This window comes from Miscanthus floridulus, chromosome 10 (assembly GCF_019320115.1).
Source record: "Miscanthus floridulus cultivar M001 chromosome 10, ASM1932011v1, whole genome shotgun sequence".
NCBI lineage: Eukaryota > Viridiplantae > Streptophyta > Magnoliopsida > Poales > Poaceae > Miscanthus > Miscanthus floridulus.
The window spans coordinates 7,471,883-7,496,697 of record NC_089589.1 but is presented as its reverse complement, the minus strand read 5'-3'; the positions used below and the strand labels follow the sequence as shown (position 1 = coordinate 7,496,697).

At 48.2% G+C, this 24,815-nt stretch overlaps 1 protein-coding gene and 1 pseudogene across 1 annotated transcript; one reads left to right on the top strand and one right to left on the bottom strand.

Annotated features, from left to right (window-relative positions):
• The first annotated feature begins 1,014 nt into the window (after positions 1-1,014).
• Positions 1,015-12,092, top strand: LOC136487929 (putative multidrug resistance protein; annotated as a pseudogene).
• Positions 7,108-7,578, bottom strand: LOC136486897 (RING-H2 finger protein ATL79-like). The gene has a single exon (XM_066483964.1). The coding sequence runs from the start codon at positions 7,576-7,578 to the stop codon at positions 7,108-7,110; it is 471 nt and encodes a 156-aa protein (XP_066340061.1).
• Positions 12,093-24,815: the final 12,723 nt, after the last annotated feature.

Below are 24,815 nucleotides of genomic sequence, written 5' to 3'. Positions count from 1 at the left end.
CAGGCAAAGTCCGCGTGCGCGTGCGCCTACTAGTACTGTCCATAAATAACATGTACAATATATGTTTTTGAGACAATTCCCAGTGTGCCATTAAAAAAGATCGTAATGCCCTGTGTGCCTCTGAAAAAGATCAGTGGTCTTCAGCGCCACTACTCCAACTTTTTCGTGTCCTCCATGTCATTTCCGTCAGTTTGGGCTCTAACGCCGTCAAACTGTAGGTATGAAAAGATGAAAATACCCTTAAGTCTAAATATGTTATTAATTTTTTTTAACATCTTAACGACGAGATCTACAACTTTCTAGTTTTGAGTTTTTTAATTTGAAGTCGTTAAGATGCTAAAAAAATTAATAACATATTTAGACTTAAGGATATTTTTATCTTTTCACACCTGCAGTTTGACGGCGTTAGAGCCTAAACTGACGGAAGTGGCATAGAGGACACGAAAAAGTTGAAGTAGTGGCGTGGAAGACCGCTGAACTTTTTCAGAGACACACAGAGCATTGGTATCTTTTTTAATGACACACAGGAAATTCCCCCTACGTTTTTCGAGCGAAAAGGAACATAGTAGTATGCCTGATAAGAAGCACGAGACAACAACTTATACAAACTAAAAAAAAGGAAGCTCAAGCTTATTACGACAGAATCGAAGCACGAGACAACATTTGGGGCATCCTGCTAGCCAGTGATATTCTATCCAGAGTAAATTGCACGGTCGGTTCTTAAAGTATTGGTCTGATTTCGTCTGGGTCTTCAGACTAAGAAATCGCACTCTTGACTCTCCAATCTACTTAATTTGGTCCATATAGGTTCTAAACAGTCCATGCGGTGTCAATCAGTCGACGTGGCTTTCCACGTACGCAGGAGATGCACGTGAGGCACACGTAACCCTCGGCAGCTACTGGACAGCCACGTAGCTGCACACGCATGGATGGGTGTCAATGCCGCCGCTGGCGGTTTGCTTGCGCGCGCGCGCACCATGCTAGCTGATAATCGTTGTGCCGTCGTTGGCATATATGCACGCAGAGGGGTACTGCTGGGCTCGCACGGCAGAGCGGCAGGCGTCGCGGATGCGGGAGCGGTACCTGCGGGCGGTGCTCCGGTAGGACGTGGAGTACTTCGACCTCAAGGTGGGGTCCACGTCAGAGGTGATCACCAGCGTCTCCAACGACAGCCTCGTGGTGCAGGACGTGCTGAGCGAGAAGGTGCCCAACTTCGTGATGAACTGCTCCATGTTCCTGTGCAGCTACGCCGTCGGGTTTGCGCTGCTGTGGCACCTCACGCTGGTGGCGCCGTCGTCCGTGCTGCTGCTCATCATCCCCGGGTTCATGTACGGCCGCATCCTCATCGGCCTCGCGCGCCGGATCAGGGAGCAGTACACCCGCCCCGCACAACGGGATACTGTGTAGTTACCGAGTGTGAGTAACACTCGGCAAATAGTGCTACACACTCGGTAAACTCTTTACCGAGTGTCACACTCGGTAAAGTGGACTCGGCAAACAACGACTCGGTGAAGTTATTTTACCGAGTGTCTAATATCGGCGCACTCGGAGCCTGGATTTACCGAGTGCTTCAATGCCACTCGGTAAACAATTATGACTTGACGGTCGTCAGCCTCCAAACTGACCGTTAACGGCGACTTTTACCGAGTGTCACTAGAAGCACTCGGTAAATAAATTACCATTTCGTGATTAAAACAATTCTGCAAATAAATTTTTTGAATAATGTTTACCGAGTGTATCTCCTAACACTCGGTAAAAGAATAACCATTTTCGTGATTAAAACAATTCCGCAAATAAACTTCGGGAAATAATGTTTACCGAGTGTTCCCACTCGGTAAAAAGTAGTCAAATATTTCCGAGTGGGGTTGCGGCACTCGGTAAAAAATGGGACACTCGGCAAAATTCACAGAATCAAAACCAATTTGGTTCTGTTCTCTGTTTTACCGAGTGCTACACTCGGTAAAACTGACAGAATCTCTGTTTTACCGAGTGCTACACTCGGTAAAATATGTCCACAGAATTTTTTTTTGTTTGTTTCAGTGCATATCCGGTCACAATAAGCAACAAAATCACAGAAAATTATAATAACATGATAGATAGGCAATATATATCACATATATGTCCACAAATGTTACATCCACTCACAATAACCAACATATGTCGACAAGCACCATGCAAAGTCCACAAACACCATCAACATGTGTCCAATGTCCACAAAGTTCAACCAAGTCCACAGTTCAACATACAAACCCATCAAACAAGGTCGGATGGCCTGTCACATGGTCGGAGGCCGGTGCCATCGCCGAGCAGGCCGTCTCGTCCGTGCGCACCATCAACTCGTTCGTAGCCGAGCGCACCACCATGGCGCAGTTCTCCGCCGCGCTCGAGGAGTCGGCGAGGCTCGGGATCAAGCAGGGACTCGCCAAGGGCGTCGCCATCAGCAGCAACGACATCACCTTCACCATCTGGGAGTTCAACGTCTGGTACGGCAGCCGCCTCGTCATGTACCACGGATACCAGGGCGGCACCGTCTTCGCCGTCTCCGCTGCCATTGTCGTCGGTGGCCTGTATGTGACCGTGATTTTATCATCAGTCTGCTCTGCTGCATGTTACTCCTAGTCCTAGATGATGATGTGATGTCGGCTCCATTAACGAAACCATGCAGAGCTCTGGGGTCCGGGCTGTCGAACGTCAAGTACTTCTCCGAGGCGAGCTCGGCGGCGGAGAGGGTCCAGGAGGTGATCCAGCGGGTGCCCAAGATCGACTCGGAGAGTAGCGCCGGTGACGAGCTGGCCAACGTCGCCGGGGAGGTGGAATTCAAGAACGTGGAGTTCTGCTACCCATCGCGCCCGGAGACCCCGATCTTCGTGAGCTTCAACCTGCGCGTGCCGGCGGGGGCGCACGGTGGCGCTGGTGGGCGGCAGCGGGTCCGGGAAGTCAACGGTGATCGCGCTGCTGGAGCGATTCTATGACCCGGCGGCCGGGGAGGTAACCCTGGACGGCGTGGACATTCGACGGCTGCGGCTCAAGTGGCTGCGCGCGCAGATGGGGCTCGTCAGCCAGGAGCCGGCGCTGTTCGCGACGTCGATCCGGGAGAACATCCTGTTCGGCAAGGAGGAGGCCACGGAGGAGGAGGTCGTCGCGGCGGCGAAGGCGGCCAACGCCCACAACTTCATCTCCCAGTTGTCGCAGGGCTACGACACGCAGGCAAGCTATTTACCACACCACTTTTGCAAGCTGCCGAGGGTCACGTGTGCCTCACGTGCCTCCTCTGCGTAGGTGGACAGCCACGTCGACCGCTTGATACCGGCTGAGCTATTTAGGACCTACATGGATTGAATTAAATAGATTGGGGAGCCAAGAATACGATTTCATAGTTTGGGGATCCAGACGAAATCAGCCCAATACTTCAAGAACCGGCCGTGCAATTTACTCTTCTATCAACACCATGTCATGAGCAACAACATCCCATTGCAGCTGAGCCCTACAGAGCGGGCACGTGTTGTTGCACGCCGTCAGCCACTTTGCAATGCAACTCTGAAAAAAAAATCACAAAAAAGGAAAGCCAGCATCCAACGAACAATTTCCCTTTGAATTCTATAAACATCTAAATCTCCCACACAAAACATCCAAATCTCCTTGCCCATTCTCCATGACATATGGTTTTTCTCCCTAGGTAATTTTTTTTGCTTTTAGGAACCAATTATTAGCAATGGTTGGACGATAAAGGAAAATAAAAACTCTCTCTCCTCATTTTGGCCACTATGGAATAAACAATGCTTTGGCAAGTATTTTTTAGAAGCTACTATTGAAAATTCTCTCACACAAATGGAGTTTGCACATTTGGCCTCTAGATGATTTATAAGGTGGGGTAGGCTAATATAATATACCCACCTCTGTAAATCACATGACAGTAGAGGCTTTGTAGGGGTGGTTTATCCAGCCGCCTCTACAAATCATATATTTGTAGGGGCGGTTCTCATACTGACCCTGCAAATCGATTTGTAAAGGCGACTGGTGTTATCAGCCGCCCCTACAAATCGATTTGTAGGGGCGACTGTATATTGAGTCGTTCCTATAAATTAATTTTCAGAAATCATGAAAAAGGGGTAAAAAATAGTAATTTTTTTATCCGAGGAGGTCCTCACCGGCAGGCACACACCCACTCTATGGTTGCAGCATTTTTCATGATTTTTGCACACTTTGCGTCGATCGGGATTCAAACCCGCACCTCTCGCTCGCGCGCAAACTCCTCTACCGCTGCACCTCACGATCACTTATGTCTACAATCCATTTTGGTTCCCCACATATTATACAAAACTAAGCATAAATTGATTGTTTGATGCCCTAAACTAATTCAAATGAAAAGGTTATCAACTACAAAGTTTTATAACTTTTCGAGATCTACAACTTTCATTTTGGTAGTTTCTCCATCTGAGGTCACTTATAAAATTTGAATTTTAAATTTGAGAAATTTGAACGTAGTTTTCCATGACAAGATGATTTCAAATGAGAAAGTTATCAACTATAAAGTTTCATAGCTTCTCAAGATCTACAACTTTCATTTTTACTGTTTATCCTTCCGAGGTCGTTTAAAAAATTAAAATTTTAGAAATTCAAACGTAGTTTTCCTTGACAAGATGATTTCAAATCAAAAAGTTGTCAACTATAAAGTTTCATAATTTTTCAAGGTCTACAACTTTCATTTTGGTTGTTTCTCCATCCGAGATCATTTACAAAATTTAAATTTTAGTGCTTAATTCTTAATACTCGGTGTCTATTTGTAGGGGTTGTTCAATATTGAGTCGCCCCGTACAAATCATATTTGTAGGAGCGACTGTATATAGAGCCGTCCCTACAAATTGGGCCATTTGTAGGGACGGCTGATAACACCGGCCGCCCCTACAAATCTATTTGTAAGGGCGGCTCATTTGACAACTATTTGTAGGGGTGACTCAATATAGAGCCGCTCCTATAAAGAAAGGGAGGCGTTGCCACAAATCATTTTTGTAGTAGTGGCATCTTGTGAAATCGTTTTTTCTAAACTCTTGTGAAATCGTTTTTTATAGTGTGCTGTTGATTTATTTAGAGGTGATTAATCCCCTATAGAATAACCTGGGGCCAAGTTCATCATGATGCCATGCAATTGCTTTATCATGGCCCAATAAGTACTCCGAATCGGCCCACTCCTCCCCCGGGCCGCAACGATGGTCGATTGTGCTCCGGCGATTGCATAGCCGTACGTCGGCGATGCATCTGCAACTGCAAGTTCCGTCCTTGCAACTGGTATCGTACGGTACTGGATTATTTGGATTCCGAGTAATTTATATATATACATCCGAATCGGACATGGTAATTAATGTATCCTAGCTCTCCTGAGATTTATAAACAGTTAACGATAATTAACATGTTAATTACCTAGTACAGTACGTAGCTACGATCATATCAACGCTGCACAGCCCAAACTCCAAGCAAGAGGGATCGGAGATCGAGAAGCCACCACCGCCGTTCGTCAGTCGATCGTCGGCGGCGACACGCCAGTCGCCAGGCCGCCATGAACTGGGCGACGATGATTTCCGTGTTTTACTACACCTTGACCACCGTGCTCATCTACCTCGCTGGCGGCCTGCTCTACTTGGCCGTCTCCGAGCTGGCGGCCTGCTTCGGGCGCTGGCGCGCCAAGCGGATCCTGGACAGCGTGCCCGACGTCCCGTACCTCCCGCTGCCTGATCAAGAAGCTTCCACCGGCGGCGAAGGCGGGCCGTCGTCGTCGTCGTGCGTGATATGCATCGCGGAGTACACCCGAGGCGAGGGGCGCTTCGTCATGCCGGGCTGCGGCCACGCGTTCCACAGGGGGTGCATCGCCGAGTGGCTCCGCCAGGGCAAGACCACTTGCCCTATCTGCAGGGCTACCGCCATTGTCGTCGTGCCGCCGGCGGGAGAGGAGAAGGTGGTTGCTGCTGTTGCTGTTAGCACGGCTGAGGACATGGTGTAGCTAGCGTTTCTGGTTTCGTTTATTTCTTCCGGAGCATGCATGGCGCTGCTGATTAGTGCGTGCAACGATCTGAATTCGTTTTTTTTTAAATCATAATATATACACTGATGGATTGTGTTTCAATTCCCACTATTGAAAATAAAAATTAATAAATATCACATGTAGGATGTTTTTAGAGCAAAGAATGTTGTTGACGCCAAGTTGGATCACCACACCGAAAAGGAGTTAGATCGCTCAATGTAGGGCCTAGTCGACTTGACGCCTAGGGTTTGTCCACACCCCGATCGACCTTGTGCCTCTAGTGATGAGCACGATACGAAAGACACGTCGCCATAGGAGCTTCACCCGTAGAGCGATACGCAAGACACTCCGACGAAGGCTCTTGAAATCCAAAACCCCACACGCTTGTGAGGGACCCCGTCGAGGCATACGGCGGCTATGGGCTGCCCTAGCTAGCCTGACCGCTCTAGGGCGACGGCGTCGTCGATCCTCCAGCCATGCAGCAACGATGAAGAACAAGGAGAAGAAGTAGATGGGAAAAGAGAGGGTAAAAGGAGGTAGCAGATGTGTTTTTTCGATTTGAAGTAGGATCGTCCTCAATCGGTCTTGATCCTCTCATATATATATATATATATATATATATATATATATATATATATATATATATAAAAGGGGTGGTCGATCTTATCTCATTAAGCAACTCCAAAACCCGATTTGGAAACAAATCGGTTCATATTCCAGCAGAAAAGTTGGCCTAACCGACTTTGACGAGGCTGGGATTCACGGGGCCGGGCGCTGTGGCCAGACGACAACTGGCAAGCCGGCCTGGTCGGCTTCAGGAACCCCGGTCTGGCCGACGTGGGCAGGGCAGCGTTGTCTTGTTCCTCCTTTTGCTTTGCGCCTCGAATTACATTGTACCAAATATTTTCTCGCAAGTTCTCCATGTCAATTTCCATACCGGACATTTTTGCGTGTCAACGAATATATATCTGCCTCATAAGGTCTCATAAGAAGTACGAGACAACAAAACTTGATAAACTAGGAAGCTCAAGCTTATTACGACGGAATTGAAGCTCCAGACAACAACATTTGGGACATCCTAGTCATTCTATCTACACCATGTCATGAGCAACATCGTCCCATTGCAGCTGAGCCCTACACAACGGGCAGGTGTTGTTACACGCCATGAGCCACTTGGCAATGCAGCTCCTGTGGAACTCGTGGCGGCAGCCGGGCATGACGCTGCACCGGTCGCCGTCCTCGAACTGGCCCAAGCAGATCGCGCACTCCTCCTCCGCCGCCGGATGATCATCGCCGCCACCGCCGCCGCTGACGTTCTGGCGTTTGTGCGTGACGTGGTCCAGCAGGGCCACAGCCATGGCCGCCATCTGCACCGCGGCCGCCGTCGGCGCCGGTTGCGCGTGGGATGCTGCCGCTGCCTCTTGATGCCGCCGGTCGTCGTTGACCTCCTCCCAGTCCCGGCGTCGCCGACCGTAGTAGCAGCAGCAGACGGCGACTATGGCGATGATCAGAAAAGCGTCACCGAGCCAGAGGAGCAAAGCCGTCAGGTGAAAATCCGTCATCGTGCTGGTTAGTTATTAGATCGTCCCGCAGAGAGCCAACACAAGATGCATATCATGCAGTAGCAATAGCATGTACGTACTCGATCGTGGTACAATACAACAGGACAATTGCTATGAGAGTCCTAGAAGGATAATCCATCAAGAATTAAGTTGCTATAATTCGCAAAAAATAGAATTAAGTTGCTATATATTAGACGTCGTCGTCGTTAGACACTCGGACTCCTGCAAGAACGACGGCGATGGACGGCATCTGCATGCACCGCGCCACCGTCTCGTCGAACGGCGGTGGCTGCACGTCCGTCGTCTCCGGTGGCCGCCGCCCGGCCGTCGGGTTTCCCATTGCTAGCCAAGTAAACACTAGTGCTCTCACGATGAACACGCACCCAAAGACTACGAGTCTGACTGTCTGAGAAGAAGGTATACTCCGTCACGAAGCTGTTCTCTTGTTCCGTTATATTTTGGAATAAATATATACAAGACGATTTGAGACTCCTACAAAGTGTCCATGCATGTCCACAAACAACCCTAGCTACCTCAACGCCGTCGCCATCGCCGCCCCCACCGCCGCTGAGCGATCGGCTTCCTTCTCAGATCCAGTAAGCGCTATGGTGAACCAGCGCTAGCAATCAAGCGGCTTTTGTTAGTAACCGCCCTTTCCAACCCGGCGGTTTGGCGGCCGCCTTGTCCACCAGATTGATGATTAATTTGATTTGGGTATATAGAAGGCTACATTCTTTTAGATTCACATGAAGATACATCAGAGCCGAAGTTATATGTAGAGCAAAATACTTTTTGATGCCTAGCAACGGGTATGAGGTACTCCGTCCGTTTCAACTTATAAGATGTTTTAGTTTTTGTAAATACATTTGTATTTATTGTGTATCTTGACATAATGCATATGTAAGTGCATAGCAAAAGCCTATGTATCAAGAAAAGTCAGAACATCTTATAATTAGAATGAAGGGATCAGAGTTGTATTATTTTTACCGTTGAAGTCATCGAAGAGCTAAGATGCTACCCTCAGAGAGCCTTTGAATTTGATGATATATTTAGTGGTAGTGCTAGCGCCCGGACGTCTGAACGGACGCCCACGTCCTGACGCCCGTGCGTTGCACTCCGTTTTCACGCTCTACGCGGGGCCCGCACCGCCAGAGCGACAAGAGGGGAAGGGCGCACGACACCTCCGATTCGGAAGGACCCGGCCGCGGCGTCATATGGATGCCCTGTCGGTGCCGGGAGAGGCGATGCAGCAAAAGATGGGGAGGAGAGATGCAAGACCCGATCTACTTTTGAAATATCCAAATACAACAGTTGCAACGTACGTCTGAAGACAGTTGAAACACTTGAAATATGCTTCTGAAACACTTGAAAAAAACATCTGAAAAACACTTGAAAACCATTGCAACCATACGCAACTTCCAAATAAAACACATGCAATGTATGTGTGAAACATATGCAATATCCAGATAAACACACTTGCAACATGCCTCTGGAAAACACAGATGAAACATACCTCTGAAACATCTGAAACACTCGAAACATACGCTTGCAACATGCCATTGAAACAATTGCAACATATGCAACATGTGCAACATCCCCTATCTACTTTTGCAACATCCATATGAAACAAATGCAACATGCATCTGGAATGTCTGAAACACTTGAAACATACATATGCAACATAGGGGAGGGGAAGGCTAGGCCAGTCGATTCCGGCTGCCGAGGTGGGGGGAGCTCAGTCGCTAGGGTGGGGGAGAGCCATCTACTCCACTGCAACACTGCTGCACCACCTCCATGGATTCTCGCTTATGCTCCATGGATCTCGCTGGGGTGGGGGAGAGGGCCACCGCATCCGCGGGCGTTGGGAACTCCTGGTGGGTGAGGACGCTGGGTTGGGGGGAGAGGCGCCGCCTAGGGTGGGGGAAGGAGGACACCGGGGTGGGTGAAGTCTCCGCCGCTGGCTAGGAAGGCAGCCATGGCCGCGTGTCAGGGGTGGGGCAGGGCGCGAGCGCGGAAAGGATAAGAATCGGGAGGAGGATGCAAGGGCGAGCTAGCACGTGCGGGTGTGAGTGGTGGGAGGCCAGGCCGAATGGGAATTTTTTTGTTTAGGGCCTGCTCCTGGGGAGACGCTGTCCGGACACAGAGTCACGGACGGACGTTGAGCATTATCGTATATTTATAGAGGTATATAAGTACGAAATATGGCCGATGCAACAGGGGGCATCCTAGTCGCTTTATCTGCACCATGTCATGAGCAATAGCCCATTACAGTTGAGCCCTACACAATGGGCACGTGTTGTTACACGCCATGAGCCACTTGGCAATGCAGCTCCGGTGGAACTCGTGGCGGCAGCCGGGCATGACGCTGCACCAGTCGGCGTCCTCGAAACTGCCCCCATGTAGATCGCGCACTCCTCCGCCAGATGGCCGCTCCCCTGCCGCCGCCGCCACCACCGCCCGTAGAAGAAGAAGAAGACGAGGCGACGATGTTCTGGCGAGGGTACGTGACGTAGTCCAGCAGGACCACTGCCATGGCCGCCATCTGCACCGCGGCCGCTTGCACCGCCTACGCCGGCTGCGCGTGGGGTGCCGCCGCCACTGCAGCCTCCTGACGCCGGTTGTTGTTGTCCTGCCGCTGTCGCGCGTTGAATGTAGCAGCAGGCGACGATTATGACGACTGACCAGAAAAACACGTCTCCGAGCCAGATGAGCAAACCCGCCAGTTCGTTCGTCGTCATCATGCATTAAGATCGTCGAGCAGGACAATTAAATTGTACTTACGTGCTCCGACTCCGACGATGAACAGAGTCCGAGAAGAAGGTATAATCAGTCACGAACTTGTTCTGGTTCAATGTTTTTTAAATATAAACTAGACTAGAATCATGGCCGTGCGTTGCATGGGAACGAAATAATATCACGATAATTTATATTTTGAATGTTCACAACAATGACATACCATTTTTTACGTCAGAAAATTAGGAAGATAAATATGGAGACTCCAAAAGAATGCAATCTAGGAACTATCCACCTAAATTTACATCTTGAAGAAAAAAAAAATATTTTAGACAATAAACTTCATAATCTAAATAACCAAAAATAAAAGCACCCATACTGCTTTTAGTTCCATTATCGTGGTAGCAACATTACTGCATTAGCTGGCTGAACACGGACATTTACAGGGGGCCGCCCTGCTTCGCATACAACTCCCCTTTCATCTTGGCTGCTGATCCAGAGATGAACGGCTAGTGTATTTTTTATTTTATTTTCCAAGGGAGAAGGATGTATATGATGTCAGCATGATGTTATGATGAAATCACGTTGCAGGAGCAGAGCGGAGAGGTCGGCTGGCGTTCGGCGTGTCGCCGCTGCGCGCACGCGCGAAGTCAGCGCAGCGGCTGCGGAACGCGCCTGGCGGGTTCAGGAGGTTGCTGGAGCTGCTAGCGGCGTAGCTCCCGGCGGCGGCGCTTGGCCAGCTGTGTTGAAGATCTCGATTTAAAACTGACTAAGCGAGAGAATCCTCACGTCTTAGTCGTCAAGCTGCACAACGCGATTGCTTTGTTTTAGGCCTGTACGTGATTGCTTTGTTTTTGAATTAACTAACACTTAGTTTGAAAAAATAAATTAACTAACCCTTAGTCCGTACGTGATTGCTTTGTTTTGGGCCTGATGAACGTGATTGCTTTGGGCGAGTTGGCTGCGTCCGTTTAAATAAATTGGCGAGGTGGCTGCATGTTGCGGACTCTATTCCGACGTGGACATGTAGCGAGGCACACTACGATAACACTGCGCGCGGTGTGTCTAACACGGTGTCGAAGTCGGCCGATAGACGGTGGGACTGAAGCGATTGATTAGCACATGACGATGACATTAGTTATTTTTTAAGGTGTGGATAGATATACCAGGCGGCTCGAGACTCCTACGAGTTTGTTTGCGTGTCGTTCGTGTCCCAGAGACAGAGCAGAAGCACGCATTTCGTCAGTCTTCGATTCTCCTCCGAATCTCCGATCCATGTGGCTGGCTGCCGCCGGCGCCGTGGTGCTAACGATATCGTGCGCGGCCCTCTTCAAGACGGTGATCACCGCGCGCTGGCGCCGCACCCCGCTCGCAAGACGACGACGACGACCACGATGAAATCAAAGGCAGCGCCGCTGCCGCCCGCCGGCAGCGGCGACGGGACAGCCGGGAGGTCGCGTCCCAGCAGGTGGTGGTTGCGGCCAACGATGTAGCCGTAGACAACAACACGGAGGCGGACGACGCCGGCCAGTAACCGGAGACGACGACGGACACGCCGTGGCCGCCACTACCAATGTACGAGGCAATGCCGACAGTATCCACCGCCATCGATCAGCTGGACCTCATCACGTATCGATACGCGCCTGCTTCGTCCGCCTCTGACTCGGCGTCACACGATGACGACGACGGCTGCGCGATTTGCCTGAGCCCGTTTGAGGACGGCGACAGGTGCTGCGTCATGCCACCTCGCTGCTACCGCCACCACTTCCATAGTTCCATAGGGACTGCATTGCCAAGTGGCTAATGACGTGCAACAACACGTGCCCATTGTGCAGGCCGCCAGGCCTCAGCTGCGATGGTTCAATGAGGCTTGGTGCACATACCTTTTTGCTAAAATATAAGGATGCTTTATTATCCGTGTAATTGTGTACAAAAGACCAGCATACTGCATACTAGTCCATTTTATGCTTCATGTAATCTTTTTGGAGGAGGGATTTGTTTTATATTCTACCAATATACCTAAAAAGACTTCCTTTTTCACTTGTGCTATATGCCTATGTTCGAAGAAGGAAAAATTCCCTTTGTGTTCCAAAGTCCATATTATATACCATCCGGGGTCAAGTCAGTCATCTCTATAAAAGAGAGAACCCTGTATCATTTATAGTCAAGCAAGAAGAGATCCTAAGATAGTTCCCGGGGAAGGGCTGCTATCCGGGGTCTCTCTGCTAATCCATCTACCGTAGTCAATCCATAACAATTGGTATCGGAGATCAGTCTCGAGGCATCGCCATCCATGGCCGGCCTCGTCATCGATCCTGCAGCCATCAATGCCAAGCTTGACTATATCCTTGCGCAACTCTCCACCATTAACAAGTAGTTGAATTCGCATGACGAGCGCATTGCGCGCTTGGAGAAATTCCAGGAAGAGAAGAAAATGCGGGCAACAGCGACACCCACCGCCGCCACGGTCGCCTTCAGCCGCCCCCGCCTTCCTGTGCAGGCCTTGGAGGGCGACATGGCCATCCACGCTGCCAGTCAGGCCAGCATGAACGCCAACCTGGTAGCCGCTTCGGTGAGCGCTAACGCTGTTCAACGCTATGTGCCGCCGCACTGGAGGGACAGGGCCAGGACGTCATCGCCATCTCCGACCCCGACAACCCATACCCTGATCCATAGCAGCGTGGTGACGGCGTATGACAACAACGACGCAGCACTGCTAGCGCCGTCCCTGCAGCCCAAGGCCATCGGCGTCGACTACGTGGACAAGACAAGGTGCTGACCCCGCCGCCGACGTCCTGCACCTCCTTCGTCTGCGGCTGCCGCAACCTTGGCGAGGCGCTCCACAAGGTCCGCGAGGGCGCCGCCATGATCCGGACCAAGGGGAAGGCCGGCATGGGCAATGTCGTCGAGGCGGTGCACCATGTCTACTCTGTCATGGGCAACATCCGCGCGCTACGCGACATGGACGACGGCGAGGTTTTCGCGTATGCCAAGTAGGCCAAGTGCATCGCCGTGCCCTACAACCTCATCATGCAGAATCCCTAGCAATGGCCACAGCTCGAGGACGAGCTCTCTTGGAGGGGTGGAGTAGTGTTATGGCAAGTGGAGCCGGACCAGGGGCCCACTCGGTACTGTATAGCGCGAACAGTACAGCGTGAACAATACCAGATTAGATTAGATTAGATTGGTTTGGTTTGTTAGGAAAGGAATAAGATAGATTGATTCAGTTAGGATATTTCCTTAGGGGTCAAGTCAGTCATCTCTATAAAAGAGAGAACCATGTATCATTTATAGTCAAGCAAGAAGAGATCCTAAGATAGTTCCCGGGGAAGGGCTGCTATCCGGGGTCTCTCTGCTAATCCATCTACCGTAGTCAATCCATAACATCTAGACTTTAGCATGTCCTCAAGGAAGCTCCAACTCACCCTGTCATACGCTTTTTCGTAGTCAAGTTTAAGCATAACTCCTTCTTCCTTACTTCTATGTACTAATGTACCTCATGAAAAAATTCATGGGCAGCAACCACACTTTCCAGTATATATCTGCCTTTAATAAAGGTTGTTTGGTTTGATGCTATTAATATATCTGCAACCACCTCCAATCTGTTATTCAGCATTTTGGCAAAGATCTTAAAACTACAATTGAGTAAACTGATAGGCCTAAATTTGTTAAAGATTTTGGCCTCAGGCTCCTTTGGGATCAAAGTAATCATGCCATAGTTAAGTCTATCGAGGTCTAACTGACCCTTCCCAAAACTGTTAACTAACATCATCAAATCTTTTTTAATAACATCCCAAAAGACCTGATAGAAGAGGAAAGGGAGGCCATCAGGGCCAGGTGCCACATCTGCATAGGACCCAAAGACAGCTTCCTTAGTTTCTTCTTCAGAGAAATCGGCCTCCAACAGGTCATTCTCCAAAGAAGTCACCTTTTCATCTTCCATCCAAAAATCATCATCTAACTTCACACCACTGGACTCCTCTTGCCCAAACAGTGATTTGTAAAAATCTACTACATGGTTCAGCATCTTATCATTATCCTCTATCCACCCATCCGGACTTTCTAACCCAATGATCTTTTTCTTTCAATTTCATTGGTTTGCTACAACCTGGAAATAGGCTGTATTTTTGTCACCTTCTATGATGTTTCTATCCGTAGACCTTTGTTTAGCTTTGATTTCTTCCATCCTCCACACAGCTTCAAGCTCAGCAGTAATGCTTTTCATCCTCTCCTTCTCTCTCGAATCAAGACCTCTCTTCTTGCAAAATGTCCAAAGCATCAAACTCCTTAAGAAGTTCTTGCTTCTGTTTCCTAATACTGGCATTAATATTAATAGCCCAACCTTTGATCTTTTTCCTAAACAGCCTAGTTTTAAACTACCAGATGTCCAAAGGATCATCATAGGCACAAGGTGTGCTCCAAACATTCTGAACTCTTTAAAACCTGGTTGCTCAAGCCACCATTTTTTGAATCTAAAGAGACTTGGTTTTTTGGGTATTTTCGCTCCTAGATTTAAGACCAGAGGGACATGATCACTTCCTACTCTAGGTTTGGCAGTCACAAGAGCAAGAGGATATCTCTGTCCAAAACTAACAGTACAAAAGATTTTGTCCAGGGCTGCCAAAATGGGTTTATCCTGATTATTTGTCCATGTGTAAGATCTGGTTGAGTTTTTAAGCTCCACCAGGCCCCATTTGTTAATTAGGTCTTGAAAACTATCTGCCCACCTCTGATTTATTTGATCATTACTCTTTTCCTTAGCTGTGATTGTGATATTAAAATCACCTCCTAGCACAGTTGGACCATCCCAATTAACTAGGAGGCTTTCTAGTTCAGCTAAGAAATCCAACTTTCCTTCCTCGTAAGGGGAGCCATATACCACCACTATTCTCCAAACTAAACTATCCTGACAATTTCTAACAATACCAGCCACACTATATTTTCCAATTTTCAGGCTATCACTTCAAATTTCCTCTCATCTACACCCACCAAGATACCACCAACAGTACCATTGGCAGGGAGAAAATGCCACACAAAATCTTTATTAATATATTTCAAAAAAGATTCATTGAAAGATTATTTTTTAGTTTCCTAGAATCCTACAAAATCAAGATTATTATCATTAACAAAATCAGTAATGCACTGAAGACGGCCCTCTTTATTTAGGCCTCTCACATTCCAAAATGCTCCTATCATTGTTAAGAGAGAATTCCTTATTTGACACTGAGAAAATGAGTTGTTCCTTTCTTGGCCCTGAAATTTTCTTCGTTCCCTATTTGACACTCCAACTTTCATCCCTAATTTGACACTACCGTTAAATCCGTTAGCTAACGGTGTTAACTGGCTGTTAAAAAGACGTTTTTGCCCCTAGAAAAAAAGCGGCGAAACAAATTTGAGAGGAAAAAAAACCTGCGCCCGCCTCTGATGCATGCGCCCAGCTGCAAAAAAAGGCGCAGTTTTTTTTCCTCTCAAATTTGCTTCGCCGCTTTTTTTTCTAGGGGCAAAAACGTCTTTTTAACGGCCAGTTAACACCGTTAGCTAACGGATTTGACGGTAGTGTCAAATTAGGGATGAAAGTTGAAGTGAGTGTCAAATAGGGAACGAAGAAAATTTTAGGGCCAAAAAAGGAACCACTCATTTTCTCAGTGTCAAATAAGGAATTCTCTCCATTGGTAACTATCTGATTATTTTGTGGGCCTTTGCCTGTAGAGAAAACTAGGGCCCAAGACTGGTCAACCAGTGCATCATTCTGTTTTCTAGGTGTTTGAACAACACCATTCAAAGGTGGAAATTCAGAAACTAATTCTTTTAAATCCAAATTACTAGGAAGATTAACCTCAGGGTTATCTTCTTTAAATTGTTCACAAGTAAGCATCTCTTTATTTTTCAAGTTATCAATAACTTTATTAGCTGCAATAGCATCACTACCAAGGCTAATATTCACGCATTGAGCTTTGTTGAGTAAATCTGAATTGCTTTCAAAAGCAAAAGACTTGGGTGGTTTACCTTTTTCCAAGTTCCTAACTGCTTTTAGATCTTGAGCTTTTTGCTGAACAGTGTGGCCATCATCTTGGTCTCTCCTTGGTCTTGGAATTCTCTTTAAAGGCCCCCATCTTGGTTTTCTTTTCTGATTTTTCTTATCTTCATCTTGAATATCAGATATAGTCTCACCCTTGTCCTGTATCAGTCCCAAGTCAGTCAGAGAGAGATCAGCATCTTCCTGTGTCCCTTCATCCATACCATCATCCAGCAAATCATATTCTTCATCAGAGTCCTCCAATTCCATTTTCTTAAGCAGCCTAGAGCATTCATCAGAGACGCCTTCTCTTGCCAGGTTCCTGAATTCCTCCCATTTGGAGTGGTGAGACTCATCATTGATAAGACTATGAAACTTATTTCCTACTATATAACAGTTGGAGTCAATCCTCTGCTCCACTTCTGGTGTTTCCCATTGTCAACAACCTTGTGAGCCTCCATACTAGCAGCATCTTTCCCTGTGTCAACAATTATAGGAGTTAACTCCTTTGCAATTACCTCTGTTACAAACTTATCCGCCCTTGGATCTGGAGTCAACTCTGAGCATCCAGAATTATCTTTCACTCCAGAACATTCCTCGGCAGTCATACAACCAAAAGTTCTAGCCTGATCCTTATTTGCTTCAGCAGCAGATACTTTACTTTCCAAGTTCCCCATGAGAGCAATCAGTTGCTTTTCCTAATTCATAACAGCCGGGATAACAGCATCAACAAATGTCTTGTATCCAGTATTCTTGTTTTGTTTAGAGATTGGAGTCTTTGTGCCAGAGGTTTGTCCAATTTGAAATTCCTCAGGCGGTGCTTTTTCAACCCCATCATCATCATTATCATTTAAATCATCAGCCTCCTCATCATTGCCGTTACCTTTATCATCACCATCACCACCATCATCCTTCTTTTCCCCCTGCTGCTCCTCACCCCCCTCATGCTCAACCACAAAAGAGACCCAAAAAATCTCCTTGTTCATCTCATATAGCCTTTCTGAAGGAATCTTGAGGGCATCCTTGCAAGTAACCTTGATCCTAACCATTTCATAGAATGACTTGAAGATAGAGGACCAATCAACTTCGACCATCAATCCAAAGCTTGAAGCAATCTGAGCAAAGACTCTCCAATGGCACCTTTTGGGGGGAATGCCTCTCATTTGAACCCAAACATCTTGCAACACACTATATGGTGGCAAATCCCTTGACCATTCTAGGACCTCAAGTTGAACTCCCTCCTTTCTGAGGTTAAAGGAAGGGTAGTCCTTGATATCAGCCACCCTCTTGTGTGGAGGGAATCTCACCAGAAAGCTGCCTGGCTCAAGCTCTCTAATCTGCCATGGCCATTCTTTGCAATATATCTCAGACAACTCCTTCTCCAACTCAGATAAAGTGACTGCACTGGTTTTGACTTTTACAACACCACAATTAGTGAGATTGAGCCACTGAGTAGCCTCCTCACTTGGAACCTCCAAATGATAGAAGCCTAAGCCCAAACTAGCACTACCAACATATGCAGCAGTGGGATGATCAAGTTTCCAGATAGGACAATCTCTCATATGGTGACCCGCTATAGCGCAGATGAAGCATATCTTAGGCCTTGTACAATTACCCACGAAGTGATCTGGCTCTCCACAATTGAAGCAAATCAGGCCTCTATACCGTGGATCAATCACAAAAGGCAGATTCTCAGGAATCATCATACCTTGCCCCCTGCCCTGCTGAGCCCCCTGTCTCTGCGGCTGCTGACGGGGTGGTGGCGGTAGCTGTTGCTGGCGAGGTGGTGGCGGCGGAGGATGCTGTCGGGTCAGCTGCTGCTGTCGAGGTGGTGGTGGGCGAGGAGCTCCCTGAGGATGAGCAGCCTGACGAGCACCTTCCTGCCATCCCGCCTGCTGGTTCTGCTGATGAGGGTACCTTGCCTGATTTGGTGGAGGTGGCCTCTGGGGGCGCTGCGGTGGTGGGCGTCGTGGCTCAGGCTGCTAGACCCAGTGACCTGCTTCCTCCATCGAACCCTTGAGCACGTCGGCGTAGGTCTGCTTCCCCTTCTCAGCACTCCACATGTCCTTCGCAAAACTGAAGCACATCGGTGGCTTATCGAAACGATCAGATCGATGAACGGGGAAGCAATCCCGGGCGGTGAAATCCTTCGAGTCAACAAATCCTTCTGGATCCAGAAGAGGTGATCGGAAGGATTCGATCTGGCGGTGGTGGCTAGGACCCTAGGGTTGCGCGGCGGCGGCGGCAGTGGGGAATCGATGGCCCATAGCTGACCGAAGAATTCGACAACGACTTCGTCCTCCCCAATCGCATCAGCCGTGTCAGTCCTCTCCTTAAGGGATGACCTCGTCCTTGTTCCTCTGACAGGTGGGGCGCACACTACTTCCTTCTGACGAGCAGCCCCTCCTGGTGGAAGAGGACGCATGTCCAACCACGGAGGGTGCGGCCATGGCGGTGGGTCAAGGTCCGGTTCGTGTCGCGAGGTGGATGAGAGAATCATTTCCGGAGCTCCGATCTTTTCACTCCGTATTTTTAGCACTATATAAACAGGTTAAGCGCGCGACATACCCAAACCCATAAGTGGAATTTTGTATCCACGCCTACACCAATTAGGTACAGTACCCGCGGGTACCTGCACGAGAGCGTAGAATTGCCATCCCTAGTGGTCTAGTTATTTGTGGTCATGTCTGACATCCGTGGCACATTATTTGTTAGCAAATTAAAGAAGCGAGGGGGGCAAGCGAAGCAAAAGGGCCAGAGGGATTCACTACTGGATTCAGGTTCTTTGTCGAGTGTCTGAGGCACTCGGCAAAGGTCAAATTATTTTCGACAAAGTCTTTGCCGAGTGTGACACTCGGCAAAGAACACACGGCAAAAAATTGATCGGCAAAGATCTCTTTGCCGAGTGTCTTTTATCGGGCACTCGGCAAAGGCTTTGCCGTGAGCCCCGGGGGCACTCGGCAAAGAAAAGCGACCGTCACGGCGCCGGCCCCGTTGACGGTGGCTTTGCCGAGTGCCAACCCTGTAGGCACTCGGCAAAGATTTTTTTTTAAAAAAAAAAATTCTTTGCTGAGTGCCCGCTGGCCAGCGCTCGGCAAAGTTTGAATTTTTTTAAAAAAAATTCTTTGCCGAGTGCCCTCTTGCCAGCACTCGGCAAAGTTTGAATTTTTTTTTCAAAAAAATTCTTTGCCGAGTGCCCTCTTGCCGGCACTCAGCAAAGTTTGATTCTTTTAAAATTCTTTGCCGAGTGCCCTCTGGCCGGCACTCGGCAAAGTTTGAATTTTTTTAATTCTTTGCCGAGTGTCATGGTCATGGCACTCGGCAAAGCTGGAAAAATGGTTTTCCGAGCGCCCATTTTCCAGCTTTGCCGAGTGCTGTGACGATGGCACTCGGCAACGGGGTCCTTTGCCGAGTGCAACACTCAGCAAAGTGACCCAAAATGGCAATTTTTTTTACATTCCATCATGACAAATAAATTCATACAATCATATATCTCATCCATCACATATATATCTCATTCATCACATATATATATCTCATCCATCACATATATATCTCATCCATCCACACATCCATCCGCACATATCACATCCATCACAATATATATCACATATATAATAATAAGTGCTCAAGTCCATCCAAATAAATCCACAAGTCCATCAAAGTCCACAAGTGCATCACAAGTATATCACAAGTCCATCACCAAGTGAATAACAAATGAAAAAAATACAACGTCCACTCATCTCGGCCGCTGCGACTGTGGTGAAGGCCTAGCTCCATCATTCGGAGGTGCATGAGGTGGATTATTCGAACCACCGTCAGATGGAGACTGCACAAAGGAGAAAAGATTGCATGTGAGACAAAATTATTTGGATAGCTAATCTAGGAAGGTAGAGGCCATACAAGCAAAGCACAAGCGAAAGTAAAAAACTTTCATACTCACAGGAGTAGCTGGAGCTGCAGGACACGGAGGCGGAGGTGGAACCAACAGCCCAGGTGGCAGAGAGAAGCCCACATGTTGCCCAAGCCCTTGTAGGAACTTCGTAATGTCCGTCAGCCGGCCTGCCGCTCGGCCTCCAGCTGGGCCGCCATCCTCTGGTGCCTGGCCTCCAGCTCCTGATGTTGCCTCATTTCTTGTTCCAGCCGGGCCTGCAATATTTCACTCCAATGTTTCAGTAATGCAAAGCAAATTAAGGTGTGTAAAGATCAATGTATGACGAGTAAAACAGGAATAACCTCAAGTGCGTCGACCCGGTGCTGTGAAACAGTCGGTCATGTGCGAATGGCTGGGCTCTCGCTCGTGCTCCATGCTCGAATCTAGGAGAGAGAGGGAGTAGAGGCCGTGTCGATGACGCCGTCACCAAGCCAGAATTGCCCATGCTTCTTGCCTTGCCCCGCCCTCATGACGGCCTCTCCATCAAAGTCCTAGGTGCTCGGATCGTGGTCTGACCCATGGAGCAACCTCGCCACCTCAGTGTACTCACTGATGCGGGAGTGGACGCTCGGGTTCGTGTATGCCTTGGGCGGGTCCTCTAGGTTGAAGGAGACGTCGGACGTCGCCTTGCCCTTGTGGGCCATACACCATGCCTAGAAGTCCGAGCAAGCCTGGCCACTATGTGACACCGACTGCGAGAAAGACAGCACGATGATTAGAAATCAGGCAGAACTGAGCGTCACAATAGATAAATGAATTCGCGTACCCATGCTTGTTTGTATCCGGCGAGGCTGCGGCTGCCTTGATGGTGTGCTGGACCTTGCATCTGCAAACGACGATCCCGGGCATCCCTGTGCATCTTGAGGTACTCCTCCGTGAACCACCCCTCCACCATCATCGCCCAGCACTTGGGATACGCTTGGCACCACCAGGGAATCATCTACACGTCATCAAGTATTGGACATATAAGAAGATCAAATTAAACCAACTTAATCTCAAAACGAATCAATATTGATGTTCTTCATTTTCCTCATGGTACTGCTCCTGGGACAACTACATCTCTCTTGCGTCTTTCTTGGTTTTCCTCTCTCCAAGCTTCGACCCGTAGTAGGTTACGATGGCCTAGATCCGCACCTCGTGATGCATGTTGGTGACGAGTTTTTTACAGGCTTTGGTAGTCACCTACTCCGCCCTGGCCTCAAATCCCTCCTCGCATCTGTAATAAATCTGCAATCAAAAGCGATGTATCCATTCATTATTTCAAGAAAAGTCCAATGAATGCGATGTATTGAGCAATGTTGTGCGAGGGAGACTTACCCGAAACTCTGCCTTCACCCGCGCCACCTTGTTGGGGTACTCCGTATCGATGGCGACGGCGTAGTGGTCAAACGAGTAGGCCGGCTCCGTCTTCGATTCGTACGTGATAATGCCGGGGAAGTGTTGCCTACATAGAAGACCCAGGATGCCATTGACTAGCCGTGTGCTACCACCCGACACAACCACCCAGTTCCTACACAAGTGATTAAGAAAAATTATTAGTTTTTTTTCATCATATCATATGAAGTAGTGGTGATAACATATAAAGTTACTAACTTTTGCCCTTCGGAGCGAATCACTGGGTGTTGGTGAGGAAGCGGAACCTGTGGGAGGCTCGCGGGACCTCGCAAGTAGACACTCGAAGAGGAGTCGGAGGAAGCGGAACCCGTGCCTACTGCCTCCAACTCGTCGTCCTCGTGCGGCCCCTCCTCCTCGTCCGTCTGCCGAACCAGCTCATCGTCTGACTCATCCACGGGCGCCACCTCCTCCTCCGGCTCCTCCTCACGCGGCGTGGGAGGAGACGGCCCCCTCCTGCGTCTTGCGGTCCTCCTCCTCCTGTCCGATCCCTCCGCTGCCCCCTCCGCCTCCTCCTGCAGCCGGCGTGGTCTTTGGTAAATCGAGTTCACAGACCTATGACGGTCGTCCGCCATCTTTGTTCAATCACCTGTAATAAAAAAGAAAAATAAGACGTAATTAGAAATAGGTGCAAAAATGAACAAAACATAATTACAAAAAACATAGTACTACATGTATTAGAAATATTTGCAAAAATGAACAAAACATAATTACAAAAAATATAGTATTACATGTATTAGAAATAATCTTCATTATTGAGATTAGCTGGATCATATGTCTCATCATCACTATCAACATTGTCCAACTCATCAACACTATCCGAAGGAGGAATGTTGTCTTCATTGTCATTGCCTAAACGTAATCGCTCAAGCATTTGTATGTCCTTTAGATTTTGCACCTCGTCTCCAGCGTCCTCGTCATCATCCCTTTCATTGTCTACTTCCATTCCTATCTCTTCGGTTAAGTCTATGTCAAACCTCCCTTGTAGTCCCTCTTCTTGATAGAACTCTCCATCATATGTGTTTGGGTTGAAGTTGTAATCTTCATCGTTTGAGACAGGTAGTTTACCGTGTGGCGATACCTTGTGCACAATAGACCAACCCTTAAGATGCTCGGCGTCTTTGCACGCATATGACGTATAATAAACCTGGACGGCCTGTTGAGCCACAATGTAGACATCTTTTCCTAGATAGACGAAATCCTGTCGAATCTCGACTAGCCCAAGCTTAGGGGTCCGTCTCGTTACTCCAGGATGAAACCAGTGGCATTTGAATATCACAGGAGTAAGAGGTTTGGAACCATAGAATGATAGTTCGTAGATTTCTTCAATTCTTCCATAATAGTCGAGTTCATCAGTGCCGGACGTAACAACTCCATTGTCTTGCGGGGCTCCCTGGTCCCGCACCCTATGAAAGAAGGGTATCATTTTCTTGCGGGGTAGGTTGCCTTGATCCATGCTAGGATTGATGAAGAAATTCCATGTACCAACGAGAAACAAGGGGGTTGGACGAAGAAACAAGGACATACGACGAAATGAAACAAGTTTGTTCAGAACTTACCCAATGAACGACTGCACCTCGACAAGGTTGGTCAACACATATAGCATGATACTGCGCCACTCTTCATTTTTCAATTGCTTAGTGGTCGATGCACTTGCGCTTCCGAGTTGCCCTTGGAAAAGGCTGAGGTTCGATTCATTTTCGCCAGCATTGTAATGAGGGGGTGGATTATAAACGCTAGGAAGTTTCTCAGTGTAGTATTTCTCTGTGAAGTTCGACACCTCCTCTAGAATGTATGCCTCTGCAATGGAAGCCTCAATTTTGGCTTTATTTCTATATTTTTTGCGAAGAGTCTTCAGACATCTCTCGATTGGATAGCACCAATGTATCTGCATGGGCCCCCCATCCGTGCCTCATACGGGAGGTGCACAATCAAATGCTGCATCAGTAAGAAGAAGCTGGATGAAAAGATCTTCTCCAACTTACAGAGCAACACGGGTGCCGCTTTTTCCAAGTCATCAATGACGGTCCGAGAGAGCTCCTTGGCACAAAGCTAGCGGAATAAGTAGCTCAACTCTGCCAGCACTTGCCAGACATGCTCTAGGACATAGCCTCGAACCATCGCCGAAAGAAGCCGCTCAATCCATATGTGGTAGTCATGACTCTTCTCCCGTTGACTCGCAGAGTGCCTAAGTTCACTCCCCTCTTTAGATTCGCTGCATACCCATCAGGGAACATTAGCATCTTGATCCTTTCTAGTACTTCCCTCCTTTGGTCCTTTTTGAAGATGAAATTGGTCTTAGGCCTTTTCCAAGTCTTGCCACGACTAGGAGGCTGCATCTCTTGATTTGGTCTATCGCACAACGTTGTTAGGTCCACTCTAGCCTTAGGGTTGTCCTTAGACTTTTCAGTGTCCATGAGTGTTGCCCAAAGTGCCTCGGTGACATTCTTTTCAGTGTGCATTACATCAATGTTATGTGGCAGAAGAAGGTCATCGAAATAGGGGAGCCTCGTCATGCCCGAGATATGAGTCCACATATGGTGCTCACCATATCCCACAAAACCACCTTCTTCATTGGGCACAAGAGCATCTATCTGAGCATGAACCTCAGCACCAGTCATCATCCACGGTGCAGGGTTTGTCACTTTGACACCTTTCGTAAAGTTCTTGATGTCTTGTCTGAATAGATGGTCAAGAGGTAGGAATTGACGATGTATGTCGAACAACGAATACTTGCCACCCTTCTGCAACCAAATGAACCTCACACCTTCCTTGCATATTGGGCATGGGAACTTCCCGTGAACACACCAGACGCAGAATATCCCATATGCCAGGAAGTCATGCAGGGAGTAGTGGTACCAAACGTGCATTTTGAAGGTAGTCTTTGTAGCTCGATCGTATGTCCATACCCCTTCATCCCAAGCATGGACCAATTCATCAAACACGGGCTCCATGAACACACCCATATTACTCCCTGGGTGTCCAGGAATTATCAACGACAAGAATACGTTATGTCGTTGAAAGGAGACACTGGGGGAGAGATTAAGGGGGATAACGAAGATGGGCCAACATGTGTATGGGGCAGCCATCATTCCATAAGGATTGAACCCATCTGTTGCCAGCACGACACGTACATTACGAGCCTCATCTGCTTTGTCACGA

Excerpts from the sequence above, each read along its gene's own strand:
- LOC136486897 (XM_066483964.1), bottom strand. The coding sequence starts at position 7,578 with ATGACGGATTTTCACCTGACGGCTTTGCTCCTCTGGCTCGGTGACGCT.